Genomic DNA, 14005 nt, shown 5'->3' with positions numbered 1-14005 from the left:
ATTGAAATGAATGTCAGCATTTCAGCTGGAAACAGATTTTATGGTGTGCTGAAATACTTCAGTTGTTTACAGTGGGAAACTGAGCTATAGTAACAATTATGGTATTATTGTAATAAAATAAGTTGTAAAAATATGCAAAGAGGGGAATATCTTAATTTGTATTGCATTTTTCAAACCTGTTATAGAACATTGTTCCAAGTGAGCAAGTTAAAATGGTATCTCTCTTTTTCAGACAAGAGCAGGTCAGTGTTCTGTATCAGAACATACACATAGCGGAACCAAGATTAATCCAGCCGTACGAACATGTCATTAAGAACTTCATCCGAGAGATCAAACTTCAAAGCACAGAGATGGAAACTTTGGCCATCGCAGTAAAAAGGTATAGTGAGTGTGTTTCTAGTTCAGTTACGCAGTTACTTTTTTCTGTATCACACTTTGTTGGGTTAAAGTGCCAAAATACGTCATGCAGAGTATTTCTGTAAACTCAGTTCAGATGTTAGTTTATATGCACCCACAGGTGCATAAGCACATATAGCAGCTTGCAAATGATTCACTGTTCATCCTTCGGGTAAATCCTGGACCAAATTTTTGCAGGCACTATTCTTAGGTTTAACGTCTTGAAACGAAAATGTTGACTCCTCTTCCTTGTCTGTGACTTTGAGTTTTAGCATACAGGCCCATTATGCTTCCATTTTAGAAACCATATTTTTGCTTCTTTATTTCAAGAGTTGTATTTACCTATTGTAACTACTCAGTATTTGTAATCTCACATCATTATTGCCAAAACCTCAGGACAGAGGTCTTGTATGTGTGGGTGATGCAAGTTGCTGTAGTTACCCTTTTGAAGTCTCTTCTTGTGGTAACCAGAGAGGCCTTTTATCTGTGTAACTTAATTTTCAAAATGCAGATGTAATGTATTTCATATTGATCATCAGCTGTCAGCTATTATTTAAAATCTAATTTGCCTGGATCTTCAAATTAATTTGTGTTTTTGGTTTCCAACCACACCGGTTTCAAGGTCTGGGCAGTGTTAAACTGTTTCCATGTCTGTCTGTCAAATTTGTTTCAGCTGAGGTAGGCAGATGTGTTTCACACAACGTTTCTGTCAAGCCAGAGGTCAATTCCTAAAAGAGTATTTACTTTTAAATTTTAGAGCTCAGGATAAAGCAGCAGTTCAGCTCAGTGAGCTGGAGGAAGAGATGGAACAACGGATACAGGCTGCAGAACATAAAGTTAAAAAGGAAGTAAGTATTTCATATTTGCAGAATTTCATACTTATGAAACTCTCAATGATCTTATCCAGGAATGATGGCCAGGTGTGTTTTTGATCCTGATGGGCTGACTCAAAGCCACTGAAGGCAGGGCCTAGATGAAAAGAAGCTATCCCTAAGATCAAAAATGTATTCTCTTAATGTTCTCCCAAAGAGGAATGGCTGCTCAGATGTAATAAACCAAGAAAAAAAAGTCTTTCTCTTTTGTGAGAATATGCTGGCCTGGAGGAATTTATTTCTGAGACCAGTATTGGGAACAGATTGCAGAAAGTGACATTTCACCATAAAAGAATGGCATCTAGTTCTCTTAGTAAGATGAATTTATGTAGAAATTAATGCTTAGATAATTTGTTTATCTGCCTGGAGTGGTGATCTTTCTTTTCCCAATTCTCATCCTGCATCTGTATTTTGGAGAATTACAGACATATGAGAGGGTAATTGTGATGACAGTCTGTGAGGGCCAGGACCTCCCAAAGTTGATGGGAAATTCTGTTTCAAAGTGCTCAAGTTTTAGCCATTGTTTCAACTGTCTTGCAGTCTTGATGGGAAAGTACAAGAATCCTCTTCCCCTTACCCACTGAAAGATATGTATTAGAGCCACATGTGGCTGTGTAATTCCAATAGAAAGCAGCACACTAAAACCACCCCACCAGTGTTGTCTGCTTCCCGTTGAACTTTTACTAAATTCACATAAGGTAAACCTAATTTTATAATGTGCGTAAGAATGACAGTTTGTGGAATTGTTCTAATATGGACATAAGAAATGCATTAATTAAAACATATACTATGGGCATAATTATTCCTTTGTAGGATACACAGTATACTGAATGTATGTATATTTGGTATGTGTTCTTTCACCAAGTATTTGCAGAATCAGAAGCAATAAAGTGCAGTCTGCCAACTTGCTGATTTTAAATAGTTCAAGGTAATTGATCTGTGAAGATAAATGGTATTCTGATAGATGTGCTTCAAAAGCATCTGTTTCTACACAAGGGAAACACTCCTACCAAACCATAAAAGTCAGTTGTTTTCCTAGAAACAAAATATAATGACATAAAAATGTCAAATGTATTTGACTAATGATAATGCAACTCTCAGTAGAGATAAACTTTCAATTTCCAGAGAGACTAAGCATTTATGTTTAGAAAACAAATATATTTGCTCTGGAAAATTTCTATTCTGCCAAAAGTGGTAAATCACTGAAAAAAGCTCTGGAGACTTTTTCACTGCTGTAAAAAGGTGACTGGGATGTGCATATTTGCTTGCTCTGAGAACATCCACAGTGATGTGGATGGCCAGGCCCAAATGTGTGAAGGCTGGATGGCTGGGCCCAGAGTGTGGTGGTAAATGGAGTTAAATCCAGTTGGAGGCCATTCACGCGTGGTGTTCCCCGGGGCTCAGTGTTGCGGCCAGTTCTGTTTAATGTCTTTGTCAATGACCTGGATGAGGGGATTGAGTGTACCCTCAGCAAGTTTGCAGATGACACTAAGCTGGATGAAGTGCTGATCTGCTTGAGGGGAGGAAGGTTCTACAGAGAGACTTGGACAGGCAGGATTGATGGGCTGAGGCCAATTGTATGAGGTTCAACAAGGCCAAGTGTTGGGTCCTGTACTGGCATCACAACAACCCCATGCAACGCTACAGGCTTGGGGAAGAGTGGCTGGAAAGTTGCTTGGCAGAGAGGGATCTGGGGGTACTGGTTGATAGCTGATTAACCATGAGCCAGCAGTGTGCCCAGGTGGCCAAGAGGGCCAACAGCATCCTGGCTTGTTTAAGAAATAGTGTGGCCAGCAGGATGAGGGCAGTGATTGTCCCCCTGTACTTGGCTGTGGTGAGGCTGCACCTCCAATACTGTGTTCAGCTTTTGTGTCCCTCACTACAAGGACATTGAGGTGCTGGAACATGTCCAGAGAAGGGCAAGGAAGCTGGTGAGGGGTCTGGAGCACAAATCTGATGAGGAGCAACTGAGGGAACTGGGGTTCTTTAGCCTGGAGACGAGGAAGCTGAGGGGAGACGTTATCACCCTCTACAACTACCTGAAGGGAGGTTGTAGCCAGGTGAGTGTCAGTCTTCTCCCAAGTAACAAGCAATAGGCCAAGAGGAAATGGCCTGGAGTTGTGCCAGGGGATGTTAAGATTGGATACTGGGAAATATTTTTTCACCAAAAGGGTTGTCGGGCACTGGAACGGGCTGCCCAGGGAAGTGGTTGAGTCCACATCCCTGGAGGTATTTAAAAGACAGATTGACAAGGTGCTTAGAGACATGGTTTAGTAGTGAACAGGAGCAGTTGGCCTTGATGATCTTAAAGGTATTTTCCAACCAAATGATTTTATGATTCTATGTACTGCCAGTATGTAAAACCACATCTGCTAGGTATTATCCACATCTAGTTTGTGGTTCTCATTCTAAAAAGTCCTCAAATTGTCACCGAGTTGCATGAATTGCAATTTCTCTGTTCACATCTAGCTATAAATATGAAAGGTGGGCTGTAACTTGTTTCTCACAACACTTTTTTATTTTCATTCCTAAATGTTCCCTTTAGCTCATAGGTCCACATACTCCACCTGCTAAAACGCCCTGTGAGTAAATGTAAGATATTTACTTTGTGGGATTGTACTAAGACATTAACCTTAATGCCTGTACTCAAGGCTATTGTTTGTCAGAGTGATCTCACTCATACCACCGTGACACCTGCTTCTGCATGATACTGTCTGCAGGTTGAGCCTGTCCTATATTTTGTTTCTTCAAGCGAAGCAAATAGTTACCAAACAATATGTAGGAGTCCTATATAGGTGCCAACAGTAAGAGAATCCAGCTTAATCTAATTACTTTGATTATCATTTTAACGCATGGATGTCAGAATCATCTAGAGGAAAGCACTGAATTCTGAGCAAAGTCCATGTCTGTCTTTTCTGTGTGACAACTCAACTTGTCTCATTGGCACCACGTATGATTGATGCATTCTGGTTTCTTGCGTTGTGAAACTGCACTGAACTCCCTGGGGAGTGTCTGGAATGAGTTAAGCACGTTCTCATCTATAGCATGTGGAACATACCATTCTTCTCATGGTGTTTGATGTAACTTCCTTTCAAAATCTCTTTGTTTTGATTAAAATAAAACTCAGAATAGTGTACTTGGTTTGATACTCAGACCAATTACCATATGAAACTGAAGATGCTGTCATCAGCATACCTCTTACTGAACATGGGCCTGTAACATTCCAACACTTGCAAGTAAAAAAATTTAGAAGAAAACCAAAAATAAGTAACCGATGGTGGCACAGTAATGTCATTACTAGCACATTGTATGCTGAGCCAGAGACAACTCATCTGAAAAAAGAGGATGTAATGCCCTGATTGATGTGCAGGGGTATATGTATACATCTGTGTATGTAGTACACACCTAAATTTATGTACAAATAAAATTTGAACACTTCTATTTCAGGTTCTTTTTTTTTTTTAAGACATTGAGAATGTTAAGCACAGGAGACTATGACATGAATAATAAATACTGAAATGATCCATATCTTTGCTTCCACCTTACCATTTTATTTCTATGAATATTTTACATATGGACTGCAATTACAGAATCAGAATCTGTGGATCTTAAGGAAGAGGCAGGTTGACATAATGGAAAGACAAAATTACACGCATTAATCTAAGGGGAAAGTGTGTGGTTTCCAAACTGGTGGATGCATTTTTTCATAAACATTTGAAGCCTCTCTCAACTTTTAATGAGATAAAAATATTGCAGGAGAAACGAAAAGCTGAAGAAGCACTAAATGAGCTGAAGCGCCAGTATGATACTGAAGTTGGGGATCTTCAGGTGACAATAAAAAAACTTAAAAAGGTGAGTTGAAGTAATGGAGAGAGTTTTTAAAGTGTTTTAAGAGATGCTGACCTTAAGAAGTGCTTTCCCAAGGTGGATATAATAATTGTAGCTTTTTAATTTACCCTGTATTAGTAAATGGCAATTGCAAATAATTTTTTAGGTTATGTTGTCATTCTGTGCTGATGCGTTAATTCTAAAGGGACCAACTGCTAGCCAAATTCTGTGGCTGAATAATTTTCTAGGTCCATCAACTTGTTAACATTGCAGTTACCTAGTCTCGTATTTGATACATTGGAAATAGCCCTATATATTGCCTCTAAGTATTTGTAATTTATAGATTTAGATGAAATTGGCAACCCAAATATAGTAATTTACAGTAATATAGTGCCTTTTAGCAGCTAGTGCATTTCTCTCGAATGCTAATGGTAGAGGTGGGTTTAAGGTGTAATTTTAACCTGAAATTACTAGTGTACCTAGTCATTACTAATCTGAACTTAACTTCAACCCAATCTTTTAATTTGATATCTAAGCTAAGGTACACTGAAATCTCAGATATATGGATATCGGTTTGGGTTATTTTGTAATTTGGATTTCATTTTAACATTAGTTTTTACTATAAGTTTTACCAGAATTATAGCAACCAGTGAGGGTATACTTTTTGTTTCTTCATATTGAATTGCACTTAAAAGAGCATTGATAGAAATGTAAATTTCTATCAAGGAACATGAGAGCTTGTAGCACAAATACTACGCAGATGAGGTAGCATATGTTGGGGTTTTTTTTTATGTTAGTGAGGATACACCCATTTATATCTTCCCAGAAGCTGGCTTCTGTGTCACTAGTTATGCATATTCAACACCTACAGAGTGCAAAATGCTCATTAAACATTTTTTAACTATTGCTTAAAAAAATTAATATAGAAAGCCAGTGATTTTTGGCGTAACGCTGCCTACTCACACACTTGGGAAAACTCTGGGTTTAAAAAACTTCTAATAGCTTTAAAATGTTTTAGGGGCTATTTAATATGATTTCCATTACTTTTTATGTACTTTGAATCAAAACAATCAATAACATATATTAATTATGCATATTTATCCTTCTAGCTGGAGGAGCAATCCAAAAATGTAAACCACAGGGAAGATGTGGTTGAATTGAAAAAAAGAATACATGATATGTTGCTGGTAGGAGATGATTATCATTACCATATTAATTTAGCCTGAGTTTTAGCCTCTGCAATACAGTTTCTTTTTTTTTTTTTTTTTTTACATTTACTACTGTCAAGCTACGGAATAAACTTTTAAAGTTATTGATAAGTATATGAGGATCTTTAATTTGTGAAAAAGCTCTGTTCTGTATAAATGCATATACGTTCTAGGTATAACACTTAGAATTGGCTTGGGATGATATAGTCCCCTTTTTGTGTAAATGAAATGGCAAAATAAAAGTTCAGTCGTTCTTGCATGCTAATTTACTGACTTCTCTGTTGATGTAGAGTTCTTTCATTTTCTTTCCTCCTCTATGCTCAAATTTTCTAGTGTTTCATTTTTATTTAATTTTTATGGCGTTTATTTTACTGTTGTAACAGGTCAACATTTTATGCAGGTGACCATGACAGCTAACATATAATATCTTCCTTTTTTAAAGGAAAATCAGAAACTTAAGAAAGATCTTTTAGAAGCACAGACAAATATAGCTTTTCTACAGAGTGAATTAGATAGCTTGAAAAGCGAGTATGCGGATCAGACTTTGAACACTGAGAGGTAAGGTACTTCTACATGATAGCATTTTCACTGGGGGAAAAAATCTGTTATCTGATACAGTTTTTTTTTGCATGCAGCTGGTAATTGTTATTTTCTAAATTTGCCATAAATGACAGGTAAATATTTGACACCATGCAAAGTATGCCAGGACTACTGTTCAATTCTCTTGTCAGGTTTCTGAAAGTGCAAGTTCTAGATGTGATGCGAACTCTCATAATCTTGCAGGGAAGCCCATTGATTTTACTGGGACTTTAGTTAGGAGTAAAAGTTATAGCATCGGGCATTATTTTCCTCCATGACTTGCACTCAGATGAATATCTGTATGAATATCAGGGAGAATAGTTTTGTAAGCCTCCCATATAAGTCTCAACCATTTTTTTCTAAAGTGAATGAAAGCTGCTTGTAGATATTCATTTAAAGGAGGGTAAACAACAGTTTCATTATGTGGTTATCTTCAGATACCACAAATGATATTTCAACGGGAAAGGGGGCAGCCCATATGGTTATTTTATAGATCTTTTATTTTTCATTCAGTCTTTGTTGACATATAATGGCAGAGATAATGAAGTTACCAAGTGATTTTACTCTGCATAAAATAACTTTTAACATATTTCAGCAGAAATGTAAACATAAAAAAACTGTATTCAGAAATATTTTGAAATTATATCTTTTCCTCACTCTATATTGATCACCTCTTATAGATGTTGACTGCTGAGTTTTGTCCTCTGCCAAAAGCAATATTATAAAAACAAAAAAGGATATCCTATAAAGTATAACTTCTTGGTATTTTTTTGCAGAGACCTAGAAATGATACGAGAGTATACTGAGAACAGAGATAATCTGGAGAGACAAATTGAAATACTTCAGTAAGTTCTTAGTAATTCAGATTTTTATTAACAAAACTTTGTCCCAGCATATTCGGGGGTAAGTGTTTTTGTATGCAAAAGACTGGGATAGTATTTGGGAAAAATACCAAGCAAAAATATTGAAATGGCCTCAATTCTCAAAGAAGGTACTGTGCTCAGCTCTCATAGAAGGTACTGTGCTACTAACTCTGCTGTGCTACTGAGCCACTAACTCTTCGTTGTTTTTTCTTTTTTTCTTAGCTTCAGTGATTTTCACTTCTTTATGACAGGCTGAACGAGATTTTAGTCTATCCATACCATTAGAAAAATTATTACTTGGCTCCTCTTTTTATTGACTTCGCTTCTCCAGTAACTTCCTGTCTTAACCATTACTGGAAAGCACTAAGTGTGTGCAGTATTATACAAGGGGAGCAGAGATTTTTGCTTTCGAGGAGGGTCATGATGAATGAGGTTTTTTACATACTTAGTTAATTTCTTCATCCTAAACATACTCTTTGTTTCAAGTGACTGAATCACATCTGTCCTTAGAGTTATCTCAGCAATACTTAAAGGGTAGTCGCTTTGTATTTCAGAAATGGCTGTATCTGTTTACTACCCTTTTTCCCCTCAGCTGACCACAGACCATGCTAGAAAAGTGAAACAGGGTTTCCTAGGCTGCTACTGGAGGCTAAACTTCACAGTCCTTTTTTCAAGTACAATCATTTGTTTGAGTATATGACAACACATTTCTAGTTCCACGTTACTCTGTTGTGTTTATCTAAAGAAAAACAAAAGGGTTTTTTTATAGGTAATTTTTTTTATTTTTTCTTTGTAGTAAGTTACATAATCTTTAATGTTTTGTTTACTCTACTCCTGCAAGTTAAACTATGTTTCCTTGTTAGGTCAGCTAATAGAAAGCTGCATGACAGCAATGATGGTTTAAGAAGTGCACTTGAAAACAGTTTCAGCAAGTACAACAGATCATTGGTATGTATTTATCATTTTATTATGTTGTACTAGAAAGTTTAAGAAATAATACACCAAATGCAAATTTATTTGTACTTCAGTGGGTACTCAGAAAATTGAGTTTTATTCTGTGGACTCACTCTGGGAATACACTTGCGTAGTTGAATATTTTTAGATTTTACTTTTGTTTTGTGAAATAATGGAGTTTTGTTAGAGCACAACTACTTTCTGAGGTGCTTTGGCCAAATGTATCTGATGAGTTGAATAATTCATCAGTTTCTCTTGCACTAAAGGGAATATGTTTGTATCATGTATGTGGGAATGCCCTATCACTGAAAGCACACTTTTTCAGAAAACTTTTTAGTTTAGTTTAGTAGCAAGGTCTTAAGCTAATTTGAAGTTTTGTCCAGGCAACTCACTGGGAAAATAAATAGCAGGGACTGCTGATGATAGGGTCCTCAGTCAGACCCTTCTGAGCTATCACAGCTGTACAGTAATCCGTTGTAACACACGTAACCCACCATCTTCTGAATTAGAGAAAGGAAGGCTTTGAAGTTAGAAAAAATTTACTCTACACTGCCATTTCGCAGTATTGGGAAGCCTGGGGCCAGAATAATGGGCACACAAAAATACTGGCCAGGAAGGAGGAAAATAGGGGTCATTGCCTGTTTCCAGCATACTGTACCAATGAACATGAGTGCCTTTTGCTGATACAGGCTACCAGAGATTCACTGTAGATGCAACAAGAAATATAATTTCTTCTTTCATGCCCTGAAACGTAGGAGAGGCAGATTACAGAGAAGACAGAGGAAACTGTTGCCAGTGAATAAACATGTAGAGGGACAGCAGAATGTACAAAATACTGTCACGTGCTATCGGTTGGGATCTCTCCTTCTCTCCACTATCTCACTCCAGAACCAGGAGGTATCACTACTGAAACTAGCTCAGCCAGTGACATTTTCCTTTTCACTTCAGTAGAAAACATGTCATTATTCTGGACATTACTTTTCAAAGTCTAGCATTTCAAAGTCAGTGAAAGCATCCTCTTGGAATTTCCATTGTCTTTTGTGGTTCCGTGTGGCTAGCAGGTTCAGTATTAACGCAACAGTGGAGCCAAAATGCAATAGGCCTTTTGACATGAAGTCCTGTATAAAGCATGAGGCTTAATAAAAATAAGTAGTTGAATATATATGAAAATATACTGCACACTTTTTTCATGAAAAATCTAAATGTTTACACTGTGTTCATCAAACTCATTATGGATTTGTTATGTATCTGTCGCAGCGGTTAGCAAACACCTCACCAGGAAGTACCATTTCTAGAAGCAGTCCTAAATTTAATGGTGGACAATCTCCTCTAAATGCACGGTATGACAGGTAAGACAGGTTTGGTTTTGTTAAGCCTGAAAAGGCTAGGGCATCACACTAGTCACAGAAGAGCAAATATTGTCAAGTAACAGAGATAATAGTTCTGTCTGATTCAGAAGGAATGTGTGACCGCAGCATATGATCCAGAGTATACTGAAGTCAACAGGAATCTTTTCAATGACTTCAGAAAGCTCAGGAAAACTCTTCAGTGCAAATAATGAACTTAGGGAGAGTTCAGACAGGCTCTTATTTGGTCTTGGACTGTTTTGATTCTAGTTTGGTTATCAGTCTCCACTCCTTGTCTCCAAGCAACCATAAAAATCTGCCGAGGACCTCTGTTAGCTAGCTCACTCAGTACTTCAGAAATAAAAGATTTTTGGTCATATCTTTGGCCTGCATGTCTGGTTTTCCCATGTAATAATTATTACAAGGGTATGTGGGCCTAATTCTATGTTCAGAAGGATAAACATCCTCATCTCACACAGACATGCAAGAGTAGTGAATGCACTTGGAAATTTATGGGGTAAAAGCCACAGAGAACATAAGTTATCTAAATGCAAATATCAAATGGTCAGAGCTACTTTGGTTTTGTACTTACTGGTTGCAGGTCATTGATCAGAGCTTTGTCAGATCATTGCAGAGACTCTCACTGAAGTCACTGGACATTGGAAGTGCTATAGATCATGTTATGTTTTCACACTTTTTTTTTTTTTTAAACAGCTGGAACTGCCAACAAAAACATGTGTCCTTACTCGATAGATTGTTTTGTCTTATTTTTCTTTCAGTGGTACTTCAAACTCTAGAGAGATCTCTGTTAGAGTTCTTAGATGTCTGTTTTTTACATTTTGCCAGAGAGTTGAATGTTTTCAGTAGGGATTAAGTTGGCTTCTGCTTCACACTCATAATATCCCCATTCATTCAGTAGCGTTACTCTGCTGTCTCCACGTGAGATGTGTTTGCTGGCTGTAAAGTTTTGCTTGTTACAAAGTGATTCCTTCTGCTGAATGAAGATAAAACCAATCCCCCTCTGTTGGACCCCCTGCAAATTTTGGGAAACGTCCACTACTAAATTGCATATTACATTGAGTAGCTTTCTGAAGGGATAACTAAAAACTCTCTTGAGGCTTAGTGATGTCTTTCTCTGTGAATATATATTAGTACCTACCACATGGTGCAATCCTTGCATTCTCACAAAAGTGAGAAATGCAAGCTGCTTTGGGAAAAAGTTTATGCGGTAGGAATAAAACTTACTCTTAGCAGGTGTGACTGTGAGAAAGAGATATGAATGTCCCCAAACCTGTTAATTTTCAGTGCTTTGTCTATCTCTTGACATCAGACCAGCATTAAAAGATGCTGATTTGCATTCTAACATGTTTTAAGCAATTTACATTAGTAAGTACACTTTTTCTTTTTTTAGTTGTATCATACATCTTGGTCTAACTTGCTTTAAGCAGATATGAAATTCCCAGCATTGGATTCATGCTTCAGTGAGGTTGAAAATTGACTATTAAAGACTTTTATTTCAGGGAATGCCTGACAAACTTAACTTTGTTATAGCATGTGCTCTTCCTCTGTATTTCAGTGATTCAGTATAGGCTGTAGATGCATGAATACAAATAGCATGGATGCTGTGATATTTCACAGAAAGATCATGTTCATTCATGTGATTATTCATTAGCCTGACAGGTTGTAAATTAGATGGTTCTGGATGTTTTTGCATGGGACAATGATGGCTCTGTCACTCCTGTGTGGCCACTTGCAGGGAGGAATTATATTAAACTTAGTAACAGCTTCATAATTTGGTGATTCTCACCAATTTACTCTTCTGTGGTGTGCCATTGCACTGGGAGCTCCCAGCCCCTCTGGCAGCAAACTGTCTTTACAAGGACTAATGCTGACCTTGTCTGTTGCAGCAGGTCAGTGCTTCACATCCAATAGGACAGAGCCAAACTGGTTCTCTCTTTTCCACTGTAACTTGGAGATGTTTTCTACCTCACTTTAACTTGTGCCTGTCCCTGTCTTGCTGCAGGAGCAGGACAATGATTGTAGTCGTAGTAAACTTGTTAAAAAGAATGAGTCTTCTACTATTCATTCTATTTATCTTTTTTTTCTGTAGTTTCATTTACATAAATAAAAATGAGATTTTTTTTCCTGTAAGCCACACTGTCATTGCTGCATCCATTTAAATATTTTTATGTATTACAACATCCAAGATGGAAAAAAAGAAAGAAAGAAAGAAAAGGCCTTTGAAGGAAAGGCGAGGGGAAAGAAAGGACTTTTGTGTAAAACCTTAAGTTTTGCGTAGCCTACGAAACTGTAAGAAAACATGTTTCAGTGACTTCTTCCACCATTACTGATCTTCTGAACTCTGTTACCCCCTTTTCTATATTTATAACGGGTATTGGCCTGTGTGCCTCTGTGAGCAAATGCATGCATTTAAATTAGATACAGTGTTTTAAGGTCATTTTATGTGTCTTAGAATAGGCCAAAATTAGCTAAGCCATCAGCTATCATTTTCTGCCTTTGATGTCTTCATAGTACATAATTTTCTGAATCTTTTTTTTAAATTATTTTTTCTGTGTATGGCATTATTACTGAGACTCGGGAAGTCATCATCGATAACATAGATTATATAATTTAATCTGAGCATCCCAAGAGATATGATTGAAAAATAAATTATTTACAAGGGCAAAATAGGCATTGGCATATGTCTTAAACTGTATAGTTAGCATTTCTAAGTATTGACTATTCCAGAATGGCTCAGATTTTGTTGGGAAAAATGATTGTGGAATAATTTTTTTTTTTTCCCCCTCCAATATTTTCTTAATAGATCATCTCATTCTTCTTGTGTGGATGAAGATTATGATTCTTTAGCCCTTTGTGATCCTATGCAAAGGATAAACTGTGAAGTTGACAGCTTGCCTGAGAGCTGTTTTGACAGTGGTTTGTCTACCCTGAGAGATTCAAATGAGTATGATTCAGAAGTGGAATACAAGCATCAAAGGATTTTTCAAAGGTCACAGTGTATGCAAGAAAGCTTTGGTGGTGATGCTTCTGATACAGATGTAAGTGCCAGACTTACTCCTTGTCTGAGAAAGACCTTTGGTTGGAGAAAAAAATAGTTTCCTGTTTTTAAAATGAAATGGATCTTTGCCCCTAGGCCAGTTAAAACTAAGTATTTGTGTTACATACATTTAAATAAGAACAGTGACAATTTATTTGAGAATGCATAGTTACTCCTCTTTAAAACAAAATTTTTGTTTTGACATTTTTGATAGATTTTTGAGGTAATAGCTTAATTTTTGAAGTACCCATGGTTTCTCAATGTTGTTAAACAGCATGCAGACAGGAGCCCATTTTCTAATGATTAAAAAGCAGATACGATATATGTAAAATAGGTTTCCGTTCACTTTCTCTTACTATGGTGTGGCAGTGAATGAAAGTAGCCTCAAGTTGTGCCAGGGCAAGTTTAGGTTGGACATTAGGAAAAATTTCTTCCCTGAAAGGTTTGTCAAGCTTTGGAACTGGCTGCCCAGGGAAGTGGTTGAGTCCCCGTCCCTGGAGGTATTTAAAAGATGGGTGGACGAGGTGCTTAGGGACATGGTTTAGTGGTGGAATAGCAGTGTTAGGTTAACGGTTGGACTTGATGATCTTAAAGGTCTTTTCCAACCTAAATGATTCTATGAAAAAATCACATATATGAGAAGAAGTGTCCTGTTAGTGCATACATTAATTTACACAGTAAGTCTGAGAGAATTTAGAAATGTAGGAAGCTGTTATTGTGTCCATTTTATTGTTAGTAAAATGAAGACCTTTACTGATGACTAATAGCAAGACTAGTATCAAGCACAGCAGAACACAGGGATTTTTTTAGAGCAGTTCCTTTATTGTGCATTTAGTAGAGACGTTTAGTCTGCAGTTGAAAATGCTATGAATAGGGCTGATTACAGCTGTGCTGCATATAA

At 37.1% G+C, this 14005-nt stretch overlaps 1 protein-coding gene across 1 annotated transcript in view; it reads left to right on the top strand.

The window, feature by feature from the left end:
- The first annotated feature begins 236 nt into the window (after window positions 1-236).
- The window catches only part of RASEF (RAS and EF-hand domain containing), a 20985-nt gene continuing 7216 nt past the window's right edge, over window positions 237-14005 (top strand). The window contains exons 1-9 of the mRNA XM_035889287.1: window positions 237-379; window positions 1154-1244; window positions 5025-5120; window positions 6206-6283; window positions 6747-6862; window positions 7660-7728; window positions 8610-8694; window positions 9958-10049; window positions 12871-13105. Coding sequence (XP_035745180.1) covers window positions 351-379; window positions 1154-1244; window positions 5025-5120; window positions 6206-6283; window positions 6747-6862; window positions 7660-7728; window positions 8610-8694; window positions 9958-10049; window positions 12871-13105 — 891 coding nt within the window. The 5' untranslated portion in view covers window positions 237-350. The remainder of the gene's footprint in view (window positions 380-1153; window positions 1245-5024; window positions 5121-6205; window positions 6284-6746; window positions 6863-7659; window positions 7729-8609; window positions 8695-9957; window positions 10050-12870; window positions 13106-14005) is intronic.

The sequence above is a fragment of the Egretta garzetta genome, unplaced genomic scaffold (genome assembly GCF_000687185.1).
Source record: "Egretta garzetta isolate BGI_Z169 unplaced genomic scaffold, ASM68718v1 scaffold312, whole genome shotgun sequence".
In the NCBI taxonomy this organism is placed as follows: domain Eukaryota; kingdom Metazoa; phylum Chordata; class Aves; order Pelecaniformes; family Ardeidae; genus Egretta; species Egretta garzetta.
Note: the sequence above shows the minus strand (reverse complement) of the source record. Positions and strands in the feature narration are given on the sequence as shown.